The sequence below is a fragment of the Prunus mume genome, linkage group LG5 (assembly GCF_029339155.1).
Source record: "Prunus mume cultivar Tortuosa linkage group LG5, ASM2933915v1, whole genome shotgun sequence".
Lineage (NCBI taxonomy): Eukaryota > Viridiplantae > Streptophyta > Magnoliopsida > Rosales > Rosaceae > Prunus > Prunus mume.
In genome coordinates this window covers 23,765,788-23,789,222 of record NC_142702.1, presented here as the reverse complement: position 1 = coordinate 23,789,222, position 23,435 = coordinate 23,765,788, and the positions used below count along the sequence as shown (strand labels likewise).

Genomic DNA, 23,435 nt, shown 5'->3' with positions numbered 1-23,435 from the left:
AACACATACAAGTAGAAAAGCAAATCTCACTCAACTTTCACCATAACACATGGTCATAACGTCTCCCAAACATCGCTAAACTCAAAGCACCAATTAATAGTATATCCACAAAATCAATAGCTTCATCCCTCAACACGAAGATATGATGAAGATCCACCTCATCAACCCCAAAACTGTAATGACACCACAACACATACCAAAAAGATAGATCTACACAAATCTATAAAGATCTAACCAAAAAGGTTTGTAGGAAGACCATAAAACAACTAGGTATGAGACAAACCTTGCAAAACACAAAGGATACAAAAGCCTAGCACGAAATCAACTAGGAAGAAAGGCCCTCCACATGTAAGGGGGAGATAACCCTGTTTAGTCGTATAATGGGATCATTAAATTATTAAACATTTATTTAATATTATATTTTAGTATGATTAATATAGAGTAAGATGTTCCACAAAATAATTTAATGAGGATGATGCAAGGCAATTAGTCAATGATTACTAAATTAAAGTGCTATGCCGGCTTTATTTCTCCCATGGGAAGAAAAATTATTGAATATGATCCGTCAATTAGGGTTCTTACTCGAATTAGTGACTGTTAAACCCAATTTAGGGCACCAATCATATAATATTGGGGAAAATCAAATTAACACCCTGATATTGAAATTGATTTTATGCCGACAAGTTGTCTCCTGTAAGGAAGGATGCCGGTCCACTTAAGCTCTTCAAATTAATCATCAAAATTAATCCTACTTAACTGTAACCGAAAATTTAATCCTCTTCAAGCAACAAGGACGTGTTCAACACTAATTGGGTAAAATACCAAAACTTCAAATCCAATCTCACTGTACATCCGAGCACACCTAATCACCCACGTTTCAATTTTTTAAAGTCTTTCCTAAATATCTCTCACTGTCTCAACTACAAACCGGTGAAAAGGACGAGAAATTGAAATTCCGTGAAAGGAAAAGCAGAGGAGGAGAGAGACCCTCTGATCGTTGTATTATCTGATCTCTGTGTTTGGCGGAATCCCCAATCCATTAAGTCAATAAAAACATACAAGAGTGAGAATCCAAAGATACCCACTTGGGGTGTTTGGCTCATTTTATCGGTTGCCGCTGAGCTTTCAGTGATCCAAAAACAGAGCAAAAAACAGAGTAGGATTTAGGAACAGTGGTAGGTAGCTGAAAGCAGAGCAATGGGCATTTTGCATGAGGATGTTGTGGTAATTAACCAGGCAAAGAAGGCTGGGGAACCCACTGTAATCACTGTCAATTGCCCTGACAAAACTGGATTGGGCTGTGATTTGTGCAGGGTTATATTGCTCTTTGGGCTAAGCATTTGCAGAGGAGGTGAGGGTTGTTGTTATTGACTGTATGTTTTTTTTTGCTTTTGGTTTAATTTTCTTTTTTCTGGGTAATTCTGAATTTTTTGGAGGTGGGTTTTGGAGTGTAGTCAGTGAAGTGGTGGGCAGTGTGATTCATTTGATGTTTTTAGGTTTTTTTTCGCTGATTTACTGGGAAATTTACTGTTTGGATCTGAAATTCTTGAGAATACAGGTCATTTTGTTCTTGAGTTTTTCTGAAACGTTTTGGTACGGAAAGAATGAAATACATAGGGGACCATCCTTTTCTTGCGGCATGCTCCTCAGATTTACGGATTCGCAGGGGGCCTCAGGCCCCACTTTTAGAGAGAAACAAAGAATTGGTTTGAGTTTCTTTTTGTGGTAAATCAGAAAACAGGTTATTCTTCATGAGTCTTGGAGTTTTGAGTGATAGTTTAATTTTTATAAGTTTCCCTTAATATTTTATTGAATGTGCTGGTGATTAGTTTAGCTTTTTTTGTGGAGCAGATGTTTCAACAGATGGGAAATGGTGCTACATAGTGTTTTGGGTGGTGGGAAAACCAAATACAAGGTGGAATTTGTTGACAAAGAGATTGTTGGAAGTGTGTCCGTCGTATTTGTCGACTTCTGGAATATTTTATTATCACCCTGAAAACCAGCAGCCTAAGCCACCGGATGTTTTCCTTCTTGAATTCTGGTGCTCTTATGAACGGGAAGGCCTATTGCATGGTAATACGAACCTTTCAGTTCTAAGAATGTCACTTGCTTGAGTAATTGTTATCTTGGGAATTGTTTCTTCTTTGTAGGCATTATCCCCTAAGCTTAATTTGGCTTAGAAGTACCGTACTTAATGAATTTCGCATTTGTTTTCATGCGGGAATGTTGCATATCTTGCTCAATGATTTGTCTGAACCTTCCAACTTAGTAAGAAATTTGAAATGGACAAAGTTATGAATTTGAAGATCATTTATGGGTGATTATCAATTTTGTATCTGATGATATAGAAAGGCCGTGATTCACTGTCTATGTAATTGCGACTTTGATGATAGTAATGTCGAAGCATTGCAAGAAGTATCAACAAGTAATTTTCATATCCCTTGTTTAGAATGGATTGAAGTTACCGAGGAATATAATTTATGACAGATTGGTATAAGAATAAGTTATTTTTTAAAGTCGCCTGAAATGGAATGAAGACAACTTAAATCGTTATCATTATGATCCCTTTCCCATCCATAAACATAAATGACAACTTTATTTTTTTTCTTATTTTCCTTTTGAGTTTTGGGAAATCAAGAAAAGGGATCTTTACTTTCACTTATCTAACCAAAGTTACCTGTTGGAATGCAAATAATGTTGCTTATCTATTTGGTTAATCAACTTTTAAGTGTTGTTTGTTTCTATTTGTTTCTTTTTCTTCTCTTCCCTTACCTAGTTTTGCCTACTTTTCTGAATGCATCTCAATACTTGAGCAGAAAATGTATCGTATGGAGCCATATATTTTGTTTTTTGTTTTCCTGAATAAGAGCCGTATATTTTGTTTGAGACTGTTATTAAAACTTTTTTCATAATAGATGTCACTGAGGTTCTCTGTGAGCTGGAGCTCACAATACATAGAGTGAAGGTATCTACTACCCCGGATGGGAGAGTGATGGACCTTTTTTTTGTTACAGATACCAGGTTTGTCATTCTTGACGTTGCTTCACTTTTAATCATGGTGCAGCATTTCTTCTTGTATTTTTCTCTTTTTACTTCCCTATCTTCATGTGCCTTATTGTCAACTTGATTGTTACTGGCAATAATTCAAAGGGAAAAAAGAAAAGAGAGCTGCAATCCTCCATTTGGTTCCTTAGATTTGCTTTTGCATAATTCTTAAATAAAGTGTTTATGTATTTTATTTCCAATAATTCTGTACTCGCTCATGCTGCCAATGGAAATGGAGTCTAGATGTCAGTGTCTCATGTCTATGTGAGGCCAATTGCTCAAATATGGTTAATAGAAGCTTTTTCCTTCTCTCTTCAGAGAACTTCTTCATGCAAAAAGAAGACAAGACGAAACAATTCTTTGTCTGAAAGCTGTTTTAGGGGATGCCTTGTTGAGTTGCAAAATTGAATTGGCTGGATCAGAGGTTACCGCCTGTTCACAGGGTTCTCCATGTCTTCCTTCTGCCATCACTGAAGAAATATTCAGTTTAGAGCTGCCCAATGGACGCCTAGGCAGATCTGTTGCCTCCAACCCCATTTCAGTAACAGTGGACAACAACCTTAGCCCATCTCACACACTCGTTCAAATCTTCTGTCAGGATCATAAAGGCCTTGTATATGATATCATGAGAACCCTAAAGGATTACAACATTCAGGTACATCTTATAAGCTATATAGAGCTTTTCTTTTTGGGAGAAAAAAACTTTTAGGTTGTGTTTCAAAATTTCACATTTTCAGTATTGAAACGAATTGTCATCATCACTCATCGAACATGTTACAGTATTATGTTTGCAGAATATTAATTTGTTTCGTTAGCGTTTAATAGTTGATCGTAAGAAATTATGATTCCTGGGAAAGGTTGTGGAGGTTTCATTTGACATTTGGTGTTATTATGCATGTGTGGTTGTGACCTTTGTTAGCTGATAATGTCAGGTTTCTTATGGACGATTCTATGCAAGCCCAAAGGGAAATTGTGAGGTGGACTTGTTCATAATGCAAGCAGATGGCAAGAAGATTGTTGACCCCAACAAGCAAAATGCGTTATGTTCTCGTTTGAGAATGGAGCTTTTGCGTCCTCTTAGAGTGGCGGTGGTGAGCCGTGGCCCTGATACTGAGCTGGTGGTAGCTAACCCTGTTGAGTTGTCTGGCAGGGGTCGTCCTCTAGTCTTTTATGATATTACTCATGCCCTCAAAGTTCAGAAGACACACATCTTTTCGGTACTGGCTCCAACCAATGCCATGAGTGTCTTATGTAATATTTTCCTACATTCTCTTTAGGGACATCCTATCTAATTTTGCCATTCTACCATTTATTTTGCTTTGGTTATTTCAGGTTAAGATAGGGAAACACATGATCCAAGATCGGGAGTGGGAGGTCTACAGAATCCTGCTAGATGAAGGAGTTGGTTATTCAGTGCCAAGGAGCAAAATTGAGGAAGGTGTAAGAAATAAATTGATGGGTTGGGAATAGATTGGCGCCAAATTTAGTTAATGGCTTCCATCACTGTACAGTGTACAGTATATTTTTCTTAGCATTGAGTTTCTACTACATCAAGAGCTAGTAGTATTTCATCCTGTTCTTCATTCTTTATGGTTTCTTCTCTGGTCTTTCACAATTTTATCTGTCGGTTCAAGATCAAAGTTCAGAGGAGCTGTAGTTTACAGGTTTACATGGGCTACAGATCATAGGGTTATTGTTTTTCTGTTCAATGAGTATCACCATTCAAATAAGCTCACCGTCCGTGTAACTTGAGCATTGGTATGGCTCATAGCAAGAGCCGTCTTCGTCGGTGGCCTGCACCAGCCTTGCACGTCTTGAGGACTGACCTGAACGTTGTTTCAGATTTTGCTTCAAAAGTCTCTACAGTCGACTGACAAAATTGAACAAAGATACCATGAAAATGACACTGCACTCCGCCGCAAGCAAGTCCTTCCTGTTTACCACTCTGCACATTTGAAGCATGCTTGGATTGTTACACTTATACGGCTCATTCGGCATATATAAAGACTCGTTTAGCACGTCAGATTAGACTGGATTGGACTACCCAATACATAACTATTTGGCACATGCTGAAAGAAACTGAACACAAAACATGAATTTTAAATACGTGGAGCTACGTAACAAAATAACATGGAATTATTAAGTTAAAAGTAAAGAAAGATTTTTCTAAGTAGTTCCAAAGTTACCAACACATCATTTCATCTAAAAAGTTAAAGCTTTGAAAAATATGTGTGGCTCGTGAAGCAGCCCCTCGTGGCTGAACTTCCATTACTTTCAGTGGTCGTTAGCAGTTTGTTGGGTTGTTTCTTGGCGGCCCCACTTTCCCTCCAAATTCCAATCGCAGAGGAGATGCCTCCGAATCTTCTTCCATCGTTGCCAATTCAGACACACAACGGAAACAAAATCACGAACCAGACGCTTGAAAAACTACAACCATAAAATAGAGAAAGAAAAAAAAAAATCAAAGTCTCCTAGTAATTTGTGTTTAGAAATAAAATTCAGCGAGAGAGAATGAGAGCTTTGAGCTCACATTTTGTGCTTGTGGATCTTCAGAACTCATGGCACTCAGCAAACCAAATCCCCACCTCGACCCTCTGTTACCTTCAGAACTCCAACTTCATCTCCACAGTGTCTTCGTCATTGCGTCGAACACGTCGTGCGCATAAGCCAATCGCTTCGTCCAAATCCTCCTCCCCACCGATTCCGTCGCCGGAAATTCGGCGGCCATCGGATCGGTTCTTTTCCGGGAATGGGTCGTTGTCGAATTCTACGAATTCGAATTCGGCTTCCACGTCGCAGCCGCAGGCCGCTCCGGAGCTGGAAATGTTACTTGAATTGTTGCCTATGAGGATGAAGAGTGAGCTGTACGGGCACGAGGAGATTGGCGAGCTCATTGAGGTTGTGATGGATTTAGGAAGGAGCCCGATTGCGAGGTTTCCTTCGGGTGATTGGGTGATCTCAGAGAAGCCTGTGAACCACGAAGATCTACGGCACGCTGTATCGAAGGTGATCTACGACAAGTAAATAAATGGTTTGAAGCATTTTTATGCAGATTGAGACTTAAGAGTCATATTTGCATGAAATAATTTTATTTGGCCGATCTTCAATTTGGTGGTTAACGGTGGTCTTTTTCTGGTGTACGTCCAAATTTACTCATTTATTTATTTATTTCTATGTTTGATTGGAATATTCATACAGAGATAGATACCAACTTACATTTTCATGTCAGAAAATTCAGCGTTTTATATTCAAATGGATTGCCAATTTTAGGCCCTTGTGTGATTGCTTAATAAGTTAATAGCTTATTATCAATCATTAACATCTTTAATTTAAATATTGTGTTACAGTTGGAATGTTTGTGGAGGAGGGAAGATATAGTTACTTATATTTCTTATGTCATGCTACGTTCTGCTTAATGTAGGTTAGTGAGTTTTCAGATGACAACCGTTCGGGTATTAATAACTCATTACATCGGATTAGTGCTATTCGAAACCGTAAGTTGCAAATCATTGGCCTCACTTGCCGTGTGGGACGAGCTGTGTCAGGAAGTGCTGAGGTCATCCGCGATTTGGTTGAGGGCGGAGGTTCCATCTTGGTGATAGGACCTCCTGGAGTTGGCAAGACAACCTTGATCAGGTATTTCCTACTCAAGGTTTAAAGTAACATTTAAATTTCCATTTTCTCCCATTTTGAATTGGCATCAAGAATGAACATGTTATGATTTTCGAGAGGATATGTTGGTGCAGAGAAATTGCTAGAATGTTGGCAGATGATCAGATGAAGCGTGTTGTGATTGTGGATACATCTAATGAGATTGGTGGAGACGGAGATGTTCCTCATGCAGGAATAGGTCGTGCAAGGAGGATGCAAGTTCCTAATGTTAATATGCAGCATAATGTGAGTGTTGAAATAAGTTCTATGACTTGTTATCAGCAACTGCTCTTTTAGTTCCCAAGTAAATTTTGCATTACTTCTTTCACCCATATCATATTTTTTTTCCCCTTTTGAACTTGTACACAGGTTATGATTGAAGCAGTGGAAAATCATATGCCCGAAACAATAATTATAGATGAAATTGGAACAGAGCTTGAAGCATTGGCTGCCAGTACTATTGCTCAGAGAGGAGTCCAACTAGTTGGAACAGCACATGGAATGACGATAGACAACATAATGAAGAATCCTTCTCTACAAATCCTTGTTGGTGGCATAGAGGTGCAATGCAATATCTTTTTCTGCCACTCTGTATTCGTTTATATTGGATATATAGGTATATATTCCAACAAAAGTTATGCTAAATCTACTAGGTTTACAAAGTGCTATTAGTTCTCCTTGGTGATGTCATATATAAATGATCATTTCCAGTTTGTGTTGGGACCTTACCAATTTAAGGCTTTCCCAGATAAGAAATGTCGATTGATTATACCAGTTATCATCTGAATGCAGAGTGTTACTCTCGGTGATGAAGAAGCTAGAAAAAGGAAGGTTCAGAAGACAATTCTTGAAAGAAAGGGGCCTCCTACATTTACATGTGCTGTTGAGATTATATCTAAAGCAGAGTATCGTGTGCATCACAGATTAGATGCAACTGTGGATGCTATACTGGCTGGTATTCTGTGCTTTCTTCTTTGGAGAATCCCAATTAATGTCTTAACTGGTTTATTTACTGTGTACTTCTCTTACAAGTGACGTTTTTAGGGCAACAATTAATCCAATTGAAATCTTTCTTTGGTACAGGAAAAACTCCTTTATTTGAAGTCCGTCGTATTGATGCGGAGGCTAATGACTCTCGCAAGTCTATTCCACTACCAGAAAAGAACTGTCTAAAAATATCTAATTTTACTGTTAATGAAGACATTGATGCTTCTGCTGACATAGAGTCTGATGGGGAAGATCTAGATCATTCTCCTAATTGGTCCAAAAATCACTCCAAAAAACCTGGCAGCAATATATCTTTGAAGAAACAAAGGTTACCAGTCTGTATCTATACATACAAGGTAAATTGCTCTCTTAGGCTTCACTTTATGTTTTCAATTGGAAGTTTCAAATCCACACTCGTTGAAATGAGAATGAAGGTCATGCATTACTTTTAGTTCAGATTTTGACGTTTTATAAAGTAATGTGCAAAATTGGAGGCTACATAAGCTCAATTAAGTGTTGGGTATGCAGTTCAGTTAAGAAGAGCAACATAATGAATTTTGCCAGAATGCTATTGAATAGTAGATAGTTTTCACAATCCAGATGATTTGTATTTAAACCTTTCTTTTTATTATTTGATGTACTATAGATCCTTGAGGCCGACCTGCTACAAGTAGCAAAGGTGATGGGGCTTGAAGATGAAATAGAGGTAACTGATGATATTGGAACAGCAGATGCAATAATAGCATCCAGTTCTGAAATGAAGCAGAATCCATGGATCCGAGGTGTAGCAAAATTCCACCAGTTGCCTGTATTTGTCATGAAGGTAAGTATGCTCGTGTGTTTTTAAACTTTCTCCGTTTGTGTATCTATGTCTATGTAGGCTTGTATACACGCCGTCTTCATGTCTCATTGAGATATTTGGTGTCCATAATTGCAGTCAAATACCATGGCACAAATGGTCAAGGCAGTTCGTATGATTCTTGAAATGGAATCAGTTGGGTCTTCGCCAAAGCAGCTAGTCAAGAATCCTTTCGACATTGAAATTGAAGATGATGCCCCAAAACGAAAACCATCTTTGGAAGAGATTGATGCATTGGAGGTATATTTCCTTTTCTATGTATGTATGTATTTGCATCGTCTGAGAAATTTGACCTTTGTTCTCTCTGTTGTAATCCCCATACTACATGGCCAAATATTCCAAGGAAGGGATAACATTCAACTTCACATTGAACATTTCTGTTTTTTGTCTGTAAATTATTCCCATTCATGTCTCCCTACATATATATCACATGCTTAATATACATTTTCTTTCTCCTTTTGTTTTTGATAGGAGGTTCGACTTGCAATCGAGTATATCGTGATTCCTGGTGGAGAGCCAGTAGAGCTTCTCCCAAGACGCTCTGAAATAATTGCCCGGCAGCTAGAGCTAGTGGCAAGTTATCAGTTGGCTGCTGAAAATTCAGGTACTGAGATGAATCCCAGGTTGCAGATTCTTCCCATGAGATTAAACAAGAAGAAATCTTCTTCTAAAGCTGCAAAATCCAGTTCAAGTTTTCTGAAGGTGATTAACTCAAAATCACTAACTGGCGGTGGAGGAGGTACCAGCGTTACGAGGCTGCCGCTTTTATCTGACCAATAGTAGGATGGATGGATGGATGGATGGATGGATGAAGCCTCCCTCAAGCTCAACTGTAACATATATTTCAATCGCTGGTTGATACATGGCATGGGCCATTTCATGTATAGTCGTCGTGTACACTAAGTATGTCAATTCATGTAATTATTTCAATTAATATGTAACGAACTCTTTGCAATTATTTATTCTTCAACCAAATAGCGCATCAAATCAATAACAGATTTTTCTTTTCTCCAAATGGATTTTCCAACGTTTTGGTTTGGATTTAACATTAGAAACATTGTAATCTTGATCGAACTAGACCGAATGATTTCAAGATCGAAAAATGCAGTCACATTGGTCGCTAAATAGATTAGTTTGGTTCACCTATGCTACTAGTTTTAAGTAGATCAGTTCACTTATGCTACTAGTTTTAAGCGTAAACCGAACTATGATTCTTCATTGGTTCAGTATGCGGTTTGAGGACTAAATCAAACCAAATTGCAATACGTCCACACCTAATTCCTACCATACCAATTGTTGGTGTTTTTCACCCGAAAAAATACAGTTGGAAATTTTGATTATTCGTATTAAAATTGACATAATTATTTCATACCAACCTTTAGTTTTCATCATGTCCATTATTTATTTATTATTTTTATATAAGTGATATTACCATAATAAAAGACGGGAGAATCGAATCGAATCTAGGACTTCGCGTGTGCTTTCTCGACCACTTGAGCTAGATAAGCTAATTTTGTTTGTTTGTCCATAGCATTCCCAAATTAACCCTACCTCCACTTTTAAACTTTGACCGTTTTAATTTGGCTTGTGCCGACTTTGGGAGAGTTTGTCTTGTAATTTTAATCTCATAAAAAAAAAAGGGAAAAAAACAAAACGAAGCGTGGCAGTTTCCTTTCATACAAGAGACAATCATTCTACCGCTGATCCTTCTCTCACACGGGTCTACCCATCAAGCGGCCAAGACCGTCCGCAACATTAACCCAAAAATAATTTAAAAATGATATAAATTCTCCTGTAAAAAATAGGAAAAGGAAAAATCGAAGGAGGCGTAGCATAGTTATAGAAGAAGTCGACCGCATCCAGGTATTCGAAGCGGTTAGGGTTTCGCTCAACAAAGTTCACAGGTTAAGAAGAAACACTCTTCAGAGAGAGAGAGAGATGGCAGGGAAGGAAGATTTCCGCATATTCGTGGGAGGGTTGTCGTGGGACGTCACGGAGCGTCAGCTGGAGAGCGCTTTCCAGCGTTTCGGCAAAGTCCATGAAGCTCAGGTAACGCTCAATTTGTTTCCTAGCATGAATATATTTGAACCCTAATGTTTTCAAAACTTTTTATTTGTTAGTTGTGTCACAATTGATAGAGGCATGCACTTTCAGGCTTCAGCTGCTTTACTTTGCTTGCAAATTATATCAAAAGGGTTCTTTTTTTTTATTTTTTTATTTATGCTTTTGGTCTAAGACCCATTTCAATTTAGGGTTTTAGTAAGTTAAAAGGACACAACTTTGTCTCTGTCTCAATCAGTTTGAGCCGTAATTTTGACCCTATGGTTTATTTTTAGAAGACAGACAGTCAAACTCTTTGTTTGCGAAATTGGTCGCCCTTCTAGTTATTTTGGGCATTTTCTTTAAATGAGTATCTTACCCAAGACATTTGGAGTACAAATTGGTTGAAGTTTCATGGAAGCTTTTGGTTTTGGTATATAGTCTTTTATATTCAGAATCAATGAGTGTTATCGTTTTTGGAAGTTTAGACAATGATGTTCTATGGTTATAATACATGAAATATTTTGTATTACAGCAGATTAAAGACATGTTTATTACTTGTTTGATTGATCCTCATTTTCGAATTTCAAATCATGCTCTTTCCACTATTACATGAGCTTGGTTTACCCTGTTATATTTCATATCAAGTGCCCCTCCATAGCTAAGAAGTATGGAATAAATAAACTACTTAATGAGGATTTTATTGTTGGTTATGCCATTCTGACCTCAGCATATGTTTGATTCTACTTTTCCAATTAGCACTGGTACTTAATTCCTATGTCTGTAACACCGATTACTTATGTTTGTTTTGATTTTATCCTTTTATTTCATCAGTTTTTTGTTCTCATTGTATATTAATGCTCCTTATTTGTTTTCATGTCTTTCTGGAATGCTGGTTATGATCTTTTGATGCTGTACGTAGATGGGTTTTCGTAGAGATATTTTTGTTAGAGTGATTGCATCAAGCTGCTGAAGCTTAGTATGAGTTTTTGGGACTAGTTATAGCTGATGGTTATTGTGATTCTCAAGCCAGGAAGTATAAACATAAGCAGATGGTATCTGGATGTGTGGAATTGGGTACAAGGCTGCTCAAGTTAATTGCTTGATTTAGTCTCACCTGCTATTTGGTAACTAAATATTTAGTCATGAAAAGGTCTGTGGTTGGGATCCGCAGAAAATCCTGTGATAGTGTTGGAAATTTGGCATATAAGTAATCCTTTGAGGATGGGCCGACTAATCATCTGTTCACTTGATGTGGCAACTTTGAGAAGTTTCTCTTTCTTTAGGAAGTATGCTTTCTGTTTGGATTCTGTGGCTCTGCAGCCGAAGTCTGAAATGTTCATTGTTTGATCAAGTGATTTTCATCCTTTTGCTTCGACAAAGGTTTTTATCTAATTAGAACAAATGCTCGGAAAGTAAATGGTTTGGCCATATTTTGTATCAGTTGAACTCAAACATGATGGTGAAGGATGTGTCTGTTGTCCAAGAAAGATTATTGAGCTGAATAGCGTCTCCTCATCTATGTTCATTTGTTTTTGTTGTCATAGAATCCAGAGGGTTATCTGCTGTCAACTCGTCATTTGTTGTTTTATAGGCTATGCAGTTTTCATAGTGGCTGCTATATCACAAAGCTTTGTTTTCTCTTGTTAGTTGTTCTTCAGATATTTCAAATTCTTGATTTTGTGAGGCTGCGAAGCATCTAGTTTAGTTACTTTATGCTTGATGCGGACTAGAGTTAGGGACTCTAAACTGCTCCTTTCTGGCAATGGGATCATCTCATCTGCTATTGTATAGCTCTCATGAAGTCTGAGCCTCCTTTCAGCCATGTCAGTTTTTGTTTGAACTAGTTTGAACTTTTTTATTGATTTTATGTTGTTGTTGTTACAATTATGCTAACATTACTGGTTTAGCGAGGGACAAGAGATCAAGATCAATTTCATAGTCGATTGTCGTATGTGGATAAGTTTTCGTGGTGCTTTATGTCTCATGAAGCCTCCAACACGCTTAGTCTGGCCACTTCACTTGTGGGAACATTTATGCAACCCATTCAGTGGATCTTATGAGACCTTATTCAGATCGCTAGAGTCCTTGCAGGTGCCAGTAACAGTATTGTATCAGAGGTTCAATGCTTTGGGTTATCATGTTGCATGTGAAAGATGAATTCAGCAACATCAATGCTACACCAAATATTGATGCTTCCTAGTTCATCAGTAGTTCCAATATTGATTTAAGATTTGATGCTTTGGTGGAGTAATACTTCTGGCCTCCTCAAATTCTGAATCTGGTCAAATACGGAGTCTGGGCATGGGCACACAATTCTTTTGACACAGTGATGTAGATTTTTTTAATAGGTGATATTATGATAATTGAAAGTACTTAAGAATTGTCAGAGCATCTCCTATAAAAAAAGGTTGTAACATCTCCTATCAAAATAAGTTGTCAGAACATGGATCTCCAGGACTCCGGGGGTATTTTTAATGGGCTTAGTAAGTCTAAGTTTTTTGGTTGAAAGAGATGATCAGCATTTTCATCAGCTCTGCTATTTTGAGCTGACACTTGGACACAGTATCTTTGCTGCCTTTGACTGAATCTTGTGGTTTTTATTGACTTGGTGAAAGTTGGTGAGGATAGGATAATTATGGATCAAGTTGGGCATAGCTTGCAAAAAAGATGCAGTTTCTTGGGATACCTTGATGTGTATTTGTGTTCTATATGGTTTGTTTTGAATGGTGGAAAGATTGAATATTGCAATAGCTGCCTTTGTCTGGCTGATCTGCGTAGCTTTGGTCAGGAGGAAAATTGATTTCGTGGATACAAGATGGATGCTTGCCTGTTGTTTAAAGTGTTATCGTTATTTCTGGTAGTCTTGTGTTATGATTAAGGACTTGTCTGTGGGAAGTTAACCATATCACAAAGATAATGCAAGCACTGATGACCAATTCAATTTAGCTGTTTGAGAGTAGATGCACTTGACTTTGTGGTCGGTTAGGTATCAGTTTATGCTGGATGTAATTATTGGATTTTGTTGGAAGTCAAGGTCAGCAGAGATGGATTCCTCTATTGTTTATCAGAAATTTTTTCAGTACTAACCACGTTGCAACCTGTTATCCATAGTAACAAGGAGAAAGTAAGTTAAGTCAACTTGTTAAGTATAATAAGTTACTGCAGTTAGGATAAGTTATCTGCCAGTTAGGATGTCTGCTAATATAAATTGTTGGCTTAAATCCATATCTCATTCTCAAATGTGTTGTAAGTGATATAAGAAAACTAGTTTGTATGTTCATGTTGAATGTTCATTGTCTCCTAATTCTTTTCCCAGCTTTCCAAAAGTCCTGGTTCTCTTTTAGAAGAGATGAATCTCATTAATATGAAATGACTAATGTGGTATTTCTGTAGATCATGATGGAAAGAGATACAAATCGTCCTCGGGGTTTTGGGTTTATTACATTTGGAGATCGGCGAGCAATGGAAGATGCAATCCGGGAGATGCATGGGCGGGAGCTTGGTGATCGCATCATCTCTGTGAACAAAGCTCAACCAAAAATGGGAGGGGGAGGGGAGGATTCAGACCATGGCTATAGAGGAGGCTACTCGACTGGTGGCAGGAGAAACTATGGGGGAGGAGATAGACCTGTAGGGCAAGATGAATGCTTCAAGTGTGGGCGACCAGGACACTTGGGCCCGAGATTGCCCTTCAGCTGGTGGTGGAAGAGGTGGAGGTTCTTTCTCATCCCATTCTAGGTTTGGGGCTGGTGGCCGTGGGGATCGCTTTGGTGGAGACCGTGATCGCTATGTGGATGACCGTTATGATGGAGGGCGTTATGGAGAGAGGGACCGTTTTGACAGCAGGGAGGAGAAGTATGGGAGCCGTGATCGCTATGTTAGTGACAGGTAACAGTTCCTCCGTTGTTGCTTGTTCCACTGTCACCTTTTTCATTCTCTTATCACATTAGATATAATTGTGCTGAATAATAGATAAGAAGCCCTTTTATTTAAGCATCATCCAGTATGCTCTACTCTATGTGGCTTTCTTTGCAGGTATCCGGCTGGTGATCGTTTTGCAAGTGATAGATATGGTGGTTCTGATCGTTATCCTCAAAATGGTTATGGCAAAGATAGAGGCTATGATAGGGATGCAAGAGGTGGAAGCGACAGATATGGAAGTGGAGGGCCAGCAAGAGATGAGGGAGGAAATTACAGAAGCAGGGCAGGTCCTTACGATCGCCCCAGCAGGGGAGGGCGCCCATCTTCCTTTGACCGCTACTAAATGTTGGTTGGCCTGGCTATTCTCATGAAATTTGTAGCTGTTTATGCTCTTTTAGGTTTTTGATGTGGGATGTTGCGGACACAATTTTACGTAGGATTGATGGATGTAATTTAATTCAGTATTTTTCTGTTTGATTTTAGTTATTACACTTTTTCTGACTGGTTGACAAACAAATTTAGCGACATAAAATGAAATTTGGGAAATTTATTACAAAGTCTCATTGTTTGTTTGCGTTGTAAAGATAACAATTTTAGCACTAAATGATATCCGTTAGTCTCTGTTTTCTTTATCTCCCTTCTTATTGGCTGGCGGAGTTGTAGAGAAGTGGATTTCTCTTGCAGTGTGAGTGGTGCAAAACAGGGCATGAGAAAAAGGAGTTTTTCTGCTATGATGCATCTTCTTTAGTATGTTCAAGTGTTTTGACCTTGTTTTTCATCAGAAAGAAAAATTTCCAAGTGGCCCTGGATTTCTGCTTTCCCTTTTTCTTTTCCAAGGTGCCTTGGATTTGAAGTAATTGGGTCAAATATTCCCACTGGTAGGACAGTATATAGATTGGTTATGCGTAATGACTTTCCCTACAGCACAAGTAAACCCAAAGGACTGACTGGCACACGAGAATACAGCACGAGTTCTGAATTTGAGGCTTATGGGAAGCCAAACCCCAAAGTCAAGTCAAGTCGAAACTTCTAAGAATATTATAGAAATTATAATGGCACAAAGTGATGTAATTGGTTCAGATGTCATGGATAAGCATCTATAACGAACCACCTTCAATTAGTCATTTTAATGATTGTTTAAGTTAATCCATGGAAAAAGAAGCAATCTTTCCAGCTCATAAATTTTCAAGATCATTGATTAGTTTAGTTGAATATTAAATTAAACTGGACCTTACAAGCACGTGGACTTATACTTTTCTTTCTTTTTCTAAATGTAAACACATTGACTGGGATCTCACACTTCTGAGAGAATAATGCAATATATTATACTTCTTTACCTCTCTCTCTCTCTCTCTCTCAAAGAAAGAAAGTCAAAATCGCTTTCTGGCCTTTTGAATAATGTTTCTGCGTCTCTGTATCTATTTTCCAAAGCAAACTTTAGAAAACAACAGCGCCTGAGATTCCTGGGAATTTACTAGCTAAGTTGATCTTTATGCAGAGCAAGAGGGAGAGGGAAAGTAGTGTGGGGAAATAAACCTTATGGTTCCTTCGTCAGCATGATTTTAAGCTTCTGAATTTTCAAGATTTATCCAACTTTTGTGTACGTGTGTTTGTGTGTTGTTTGCTTGGCTGCTGGCATAATTGAATTATTGTAGCTTTCACAGGTGTGAACTTCTGCTCGTCTGTGTTGAATATGAGAGTTTGGTGACGAATTGGGTCTCTGCTTAATTTTCAACTCTTTTTTTTTTTTTTTGGTTAATGCAAAGATACTAAATGGACTAAAATGCTCTCTAGAATGCCCCCCTTTCATGGTTGAAAAGTCATGGTGCACATTTTAAACTAATTTTCGATGTATCTACATACATACGTGGAGATGAGAGTAAGAATCAAACTCTCATCTTATCTTTAAAGCCGAGCTCTAAATCCTTTTTTTTTTCCCTTTCTTTTCAAGTGAAGGCCAATTGGGCAATTGGGTTTGTGGATTGAATGAAGTAATGCAGGATGAACCCACCTTACTATTTAATTGGATACAATGACAATAATGTTAAGATCACCCTATCAGCCATACAAGTCACCTTCCAAATCTTTACACTTTGTCTAGCTATATTTGTACATATGTCATTATATTCATTAAAAAGGATATCAATCAATTTAAAAGATCAAAATATGATAAGGAGAAGTTAGATCTTTGAAGCAAAGGCTGGCCCTCTAGTAAGTTAGAATAGTCATACAAGAAGAAGATTCCAATCCATCACATTCACTAAGATGGTTATTGGTCATGGTAAGTAAGCAATTTGAATCAATTACATATTTGCCATTTTCATCAAAATTAGTAGAGCCACATACACATGGACAGACTGGGTTATAAATATTTTTTTACGTCTAAAACCTAAATTTACTTATTTTTTATTTATTGAGAATATATAATAAGAAGGGGTTAATTTGAGGCCTATCAAAATTGATATAAGTTGTCCCATGATTTTGCATTGAAAAGAGGAAATCATGAGCGGTTATATAGCTGATGGTGGTGATGCCTATACGTGGTACAATTAAACTTTAATTCCAAGTCAATGGTGATAGTCTAACGGCAACTTGAGAATTGACAAGTAGGAAATATAAAGGGTTAGAGTGGACTTGTATTTAATGGCATCCTCCATAGGTGTAACCGTGTAGGTCCATGTTTTGTAATTGCCCATCTATCGTTCAAATCTCTTTCTGCTCTTGTTGTACTTAAATTTGGGTACACGTCTAGGGACTATTGTTGATGTTCGTAACTTAGATGTATATTGTGTTTTTAACTAAAACAACATATTGAGAAAATGGAGGTTTCTCATACACACTATTAAGGTGTTATGAGGTTCGAACTTAAGACCACTCTGGATTCTTATAAACAATGACCTTTTTCAAGAAACTAGACTATCAGTTTGTGTTTTCACCTATAAAGTAATTTGTTAAACATTTGTAGACACGCCGGATTCTTATAAACAGAGGACAAGTTATATATGTTCGCAGTGCACGACTGGTGGAAGCGCACGCTTACCCTGACCTTCAATCAAAGTAGCTGCTGCGCTTGTCATTTGCTCAAGTCTTGCATCGTCATAGATGCCCTAAAATGCCAATATAGCTCAATCATGAATGCCTTGTAAACTTTACTGTATTCAAAATAATCTTGAACCAATTTAGCACTTAAACCACACCATAACACAAATTTGACAATTAAACAATAAAACAAGTAGAGATAAGACTTACTTGAATTAGTCATAATTAAATATACAAGATGATCTTCTCCTCTCAGTATTCCAAAATGTCAAGGCTTTCAATAGGACAAGCATACAGAATATGAACGTGTAAGTATGAGAGCAGAGACCAAGCCTTTTATCCAAGTTGCTTTACAACTGACTCTCCTATTAAGAGACAATTGCTAGCCAAAACGTGGAGATAATGGATGATATCCACCTCCTGTAACAGTTATTCCATTTAATCATTATCCGAATAAAAGTCTCATGATATCTTAATTTAAATATAACTCTATTTATTATTTATATGACACCTCATAATAATGAAAAGACAAACTCACAAAATATATGGAAAAACTTACATACCTTGGCCCGAGAAAGTCTCAAAATATCATCAATATATATTGGAGGAAGTTCTATGTTACAATACAATGAAACGAGAAATTATTGTATAATATTAGAATGCGATAAGATTGAGATTTGATTATGTTTTTTATTTAACGAGTGAACGAGACTTTTTTCTAAAATGCTTACTTATATACAGATAAGATTGAGTAAGTTTGGATTTAGAATATTTTTAAGGTTTGTATAGGTCTATCATATAAACCCCCATGTATTTGTTGTAAAATAGAATCAAAATGAACCAAATTCTACTTTTATATGCTTTTTCCAAGGATTATGGGCGTGACCTAGCTTGAGAGTTGGAAGATAATCCACAACCTCGTAGTTGTATAGCTTTGAGTCGGTCCGTATTTAATTTTATATAATTTCGTGGATCTATACACTCGATCAGTCATTATCTTCAATAGTCAATGCCTATGCAATTGACTTTGATCAAAGAAAAAAAAATTCTTGCTGGCAATGCCACTTGTGAACTGTCCTCATGCCTGGGGTGGAAGGAAACCAGCACATGCATTAATTGTTTTGTGGATAATAAACCAAAAATAAATAATAATTCAACGTTGTAGACTTTAGTGTTTACTTTGGAGTTCGACTCTGGAGTTCGAGCTGAGGTGATGCCATAACAGAAGGGGAAAACCATCACCACTGTGGTGAGAACCCATGGGCTATGATTTGTCGACTTTTCTTATCCAATATCATAAGGGGAAAAGAAAAAAAAAAGATACGTATTAAAATGGGTTAAAAAACTTAGTTGTGTCCAATTTGGTGGCCTTCCCATGCATTAGATATTTGGGCAGTCAACGGTCTAACAAAGAGGTGCGTGTTACAAGAGTATTTTCAATTGATGTGTCAAACGTGCCATATAGATATTTAATAAGAAATAATATTTCACATCACTCTAACCGATATGTCAAAGTTGATGTGGAATGAAGGCTGGAGGTTGAGATGTTATTTTAAACATTCCAAAAGCAAGATGTCAAATGAATATTTTATTATTTTTTTCTTTTCTTTTTAATTAAAAATGAATCAACACTAAAATGTAATAAAATAATAATTTAATTTGACATATCGGGTAGAGTGTAAAGCTGTATAAAATGTCAAATTGCCACATCAGCCATCAAATTTAAATTTGATGTTTGGTATTTGACATCTCCCTTAGAGAGGCTCTAACTAAATCATATCAACTTGACAAATCAAAGACAAAACTAACAAATTTTCCTCCTATCACCACAACCCACAATTCCTGAAATTATTACCTCCCGAACAACCCTCCTCACAATTTCTTCATTCTTCTTCTGATGGATAAGATCACATTTATAAGAATAGGATATAGCTCCTCTTTCCTATTTTTTTTATTTCCTTTGCAATTCAGTCCTTATCATTTACTTAAATTTATAATCTAGCTGGGTCTATCCCATCACCTGTCTCTATTTCCGTCTCCAATATCGCTTGTATAAAAAAGTAAAAATTTGGTCTCACTACTCTTTTATTTTATTTTTTGGGAGATTATTTTTTCTTTTGTCTTTAATTGCTCTCTCAGTCTTTTGCCTCTATATATTGCTTACCTCCCCAACTTCTTCACTTCACAAACAAACTTGTGAGAGATTTGGTGGTGCAATTCAGAGACCAAAAATCATGGTGGTTTCTGGAGCTGGTGGAGGAGGAGGTCGGGGAAACACCAAAGCCCTCACCCTCCAAGTCCTCAATGGAAGGTGGTTCATGATGTTTGCTTCTCTTTTGATCATGTCAGCTGCTGGAGCCACCTACATGTTTGGCATATACTCCAGTGACATCAAATCTGTGCTCGGCTATGACCAAACTACCCTCAATCTCCTCAGCTTCTTCAAGGACCTGGGTGCCAATGTTGGGGTCCTTTCTGGTCTTATCAACGAGGTCACTCCCCCATGGGTGGTCTTATCAATTGGTGCGGTGCTCAACTTTTTTGGGTACTTCATGATTTGGATGGCTGTGACCAAAAAAATTGCCAGGCCCCAAGTTTGGCATATGTGCCTTTACATTTGTATAGGTGCAAATTCTCAGTCTTTTGCCAACACTGGCTCTCTGGTCACTTGTGTGAAAAATTTCCCAGAAAGCCGTGGGGCTGTTTTGGGGATTTTGAAGGGCTATGTAGGGCTCAGTGGTGCTATAATCACACAGTTATATTATGCTTTTTATTATGATGACACCAAGGCTTTGATTTTGTTGATTGGGTGGCTTCCTGCTGTCATTTCTTTTGCCTTTCTGCGTACAATTCGGATCATGAAGGTCACTAGGCGACCCAATGAGCTCAAAGTGTTTTATAATATGCTGTATATCTCACTTGGGCTTGCTGGGTTTTTGATGATCATGATCATAGTAGAGAAGAGTGTGACATTCAATCAAAGTGAGTATGGTGCAAGTGCTGCCATGGTTATTTTCTTGCTTGTCCTCCCACTTGCTGTGGTTATTATTGAGGAGTTTAAGATCTGGGAAGGCAAGAAAGTTGAGTTGAACGGCGGTTCGGACTTGAAAATAGTTACGGAGAAGCCTCAACCAGAAGTCACGTCTGATGATCTGTCACGACCCAGGGAAACGCTCGCCACCACCACAACAGAGGCCGAACCACCCACCGCGTCGTGTTGGAAAACCATGTTCAGGCCACCAGACAGAGGTGAGGACTACACCATACTGCAAGCACTTTTCAGCATTGACATGCTCATTCTTTTCATGGCATGCATTTGTGGTGTTGGAGGCACGTTGACAGCAATAGACAACTTGGGTCAGATTGGAACTTCTTTGGGTACCCAAAACGCAGCGCAAGCACTTTTGTGTCACTAGTGAGCATATGGAATTATCTGGGTCGAGTCATGTCGGGTTTCGGGTCTGAAATCTTATTAAAAAGATACAAATTCCCTCGTCCTCTCATGCTCACCCTAACCCTATTGCTCTCTTGTGTTGGTCACCTTCTAATTGCATTCAATGTCCCAAATGGTCTCTATGTAGCCTCCATCATAATAGGGTTTTGTTTTGGTGCCCAATGGCCTCTACTTTTTGCCATAATTTCTGAGCTCTTCGGCCTCAAATACTACTCCACTTTGTACAATTTTGGGTCATCTGCTAGCCCAGTTGGGCTATACTTGCTCAATGTGAAGCTCACAGGTCATCTATATGACAAAGAAGCCAAGAAGCAGCTAGCAGCTTCGGGACTTGTAAGAAAAGCAGAGGAGGAATTGAATTGTGCTGGTGGAGAGTGCTTCAAATTGGCCTTCATTGTGATTGCTGCAGCCACATTTTTTGGGACATTGGTTTCACTCATTTTGGTGATCAGGACTAGAAAGTTTTACAAAAGTGATATATACAAGAAGTTCAGAGAGGCAGCACAAGCTGCCGAGACTGAGATGGCCATGGCTGATCAAAATGGAGCAAACCCATTAGAAACTAACGGAAGATCAAAATAGAGATTTACATGCCATGAAGTTAGAGATGTACAGATTTTGGAAAGAAAATTATATTGACATGTATGATTTTTATTATGGCATTTTGTGTGAGATTTTCTTGTTTTTGTTTGTTTACTTCATTAATGGCAAAAAGATTATACAGTTAGCTTTCTGAATTTCTCCAACATGTCAATAGTATATGAGAAAAGGTTGCTTTCTTCATTGTCCAAATCCCTTCATATTTGAAAATTCAAAGTACATGAACATTGAAAATTGAATTTTAAAACACTAAATAACAAAACAATAATAGTAAAGAGACCAATGCATCCTTCTTTTTTTCTTTGGTCTGACATAATCCAAACGAAACATAGATATACAGAAGGGGACACATAACTTGTTAACTATATGTCAGTTTGTGTCTCTATCCCCAATTTTCCAGCTAGCAGGGATGGAGTTTACTAAAGAATTTCATTTTCGACTATGTACGTTTTATTTTATTATTAATTGTCGTTGATAAGATTTGAATATAAGATTTTTTTTTTCAGTAATTAAACTGTATCAAATAACGATTGGTGTAAAATACGTTTTTCTTTTAAGAACAAGCGATTGGGAAATCGGGATTTATACAAATATCATTGAGTGCCTGAGATTTCGAACCTCTACTCAAGTTCAACCAACTGAACTATACCCTTCAAGCGATGGAAAGCACGCTTAACAAGATAAGCAAATCCTATTACAAATTTGGAATCCTATGACAGGTTAGTTTTGTTTCTTTCCATACATATTTTTCTTAATTACTGAATCGTTTGAAAGTTGAAAGCAGCATCTTCCAAGATTCCATATCTGCCTGCATTTCATTGGGCTTTCCACCATCTTCTTCTATTTGTAGCTAACCATCAATACAAGCAAGGGCGATGCATGTGTACCGATCTTATCGGGTAAACCCATAAACCTAACCCCAAATTCTATAATTAGGAGAGCAAAAAACGATATCCCAAATTGTACATACAGATTATTAAATCAATAGGTTTGGTTGCTAACAAACTGGCCTTGTCTCTTGATTTGCACGAAACTTTTTCTTAAAATAAACAAGTGCATGCCAAAGTTAAACTCATTTGGTAGTATCCCTTTAAACAAATAGAATAAATGAATTAGGCCTGACAGACACAAGCTTTGCATCCGGCATATGCCAGCATGTACAATGTGTTACTTCATATATAATTATCTGTAATCAACATGTATAATTGAACGTATTTCATGAGTAATACATGATACATGTCAAGTAAAGCTAGTAATAGATATATCCCGCAGGATGTCCCTTTTTTCAATTAAAGAGAAGATGTACATCAATATTGTATCGATAACATGCCAGTACATTTCGTTAGCGATAATAATATGAACACATTATCAATGACATATTGACAATCTATTCATAAAAAAACAGACTTCGGTTCTATAGCCGGACTAAATGATGATTAACAAGAGAGTGACTGGTTTAAAAGGCCAGTTACAACTTACATCCCTTTGATTTGGATCGAATGGGAGGTTAGCCCAGATGGAACGTGGGCCTAACATTAGCAGCTGTTAGGCCATTGAATTGAATTTTCTCCAAGGAAAATCTCTCATACTCAAAGTGTGTCACTCTCTCGTATTTTTCTCATTCAATGGCAGCTACTTTGATCTGTAATTCTTTTTTTTTTACGTCAGCAATTTGGTAGCAACATTTCTTTGTATAAAGAAAGAAAATAAAGAAAAGAAACTCAAAATTCTTCACATTAAGTTGACTCACTTGTATGAGTGAGTGATGATCCTCTCTTTCTTCCAACTAAGATGTATATATGTTGGAGACCTTCAATTATAGAGTTCCACATGCAT

The 23,435-nt window shown here is 37.6% G+C and overlaps 4 protein-coding genes across 4 annotated transcripts; all 4 read left to right on the top strand.

The window, feature by feature from the left end:
- The first annotated feature begins 918 nt into the window (after positions 1-918).
- On the top strand, positions 919-4,616 carry LOC103332312 (ACT domain-containing protein ACR10-like). Its single transcript, XM_008235038.2, has 6 exons — positions 919-1,351; positions 1,852-2,073; positions 2,916-3,021; positions 3,364-3,700; positions 3,978-4,262; positions 4,378-4,616. Exons 1-6 carry the CDS (start codon positions 1,198-1,200, stop codon positions 4,513-4,515), a joined length of 1,242 nt encoding a protein of 413 aa, XP_008233260.2. The 5' UTR covers positions 919-1,197; the 3' UTR covers positions 4,516-4,616.
- A 697-nt stretch (positions 4,617-5,313) lies between these two features.
- Positions 5,314-9,557, top strand: SPD1 (P-loop containing nucleoside triphosphate hydrolases superfamily protein). The gene is made up of 9 exons (XM_008235037.3): positions 5,314-6,051; positions 6,467-6,681; positions 6,792-6,942; positions 7,066-7,257; positions 7,489-7,651; positions 7,780-8,039; positions 8,330-8,506; positions 8,621-8,782; positions 9,014-9,557. The coding sequence occupies exons 1-9, from the start codon at positions 5,557-5,559 to the stop codon at positions 9,320-9,322; spliced, it is 2,124 nt and encodes a 707-aa protein (XP_008233259.1). The 5' UTR covers positions 5,314-5,556; the 3' UTR covers positions 9,323-9,557.
- A 704-nt stretch (positions 9,558-10,261) lies between these two features.
- Positions 10,262-15,063, top strand: ATRZ-1C (RNA-binding (RRM/RBD/RNP motifs) family protein with retrovirus zinc finger-like domain-containing protein). The gene is given in 4 exon segments (XM_008235035.3): positions 10,262-10,591; positions 13,979-14,257; positions 14,259-14,473; positions 14,621-15,063. Coding segments are annotated over 4 exon segments (834 nt in total). The 5' UTR covers positions 10,262-10,480; the 3' UTR covers positions 14,850-15,063.
- A 4,648-nt stretch (positions 15,064-19,711) lies between these two features.
- Positions 19,712-21,736, top strand: LOC103332309 (protein NUCLEAR FUSION DEFECTIVE 4-like). The gene is given in 2 exon segments (XM_008235034.2): positions 19,712-20,917; positions 20,920-21,736. Coding segments are annotated over 2 exon segments (1,800 nt in total). The 5' UTR covers positions 19,712-19,779; the 3' UTR covers positions 21,582-21,736.
- Positions 21,737-23,435: the final 1,699 nt, after the last annotated feature.

Coding starts and splice junctions, on each gene's coding strand:
- SPD1 (XM_008235037.3), top strand. CDS start 5,557: ATGAGAGCTTTGAGCTCACATTTTGTGCTTGTGGATCTTCAGAACTCA. Junction 6,943..7,065: donor ATGTTAATATGCAGCATAAT/GTGAGTGTTGAA, acceptor ACTTGTACACAG/GTTATGATTGAAGCAGTGGA. Junction 7,652..7,779: donor TGTGGATGCTATACTGGCTG/GTATTCTGTGCT, acceptor TCTTTGGTACAG/GAAAAACTCCTTTATTTGAA.
- LOC103332312 (XM_008235038.2), top strand. CDS start 1,198: ATGGGCATTTTGCATGAGGATGTTGTGGTAATTAACCAGGCAAAGAAG. Junction 1,352..1,851: donor GCTAAGCATTTGCAGAGGAG/GTGAGGGTTGTT, acceptor TTTGTGGAGCAG/ATGTTTCAACAGATGGGAAA. Junction 2,074..2,915: donor ACGGGAAGGCCTATTGCATG/GTAATACGAACC, acceptor TTTTCATAATAG/ATGTCACTGAGGTTCTCTGT.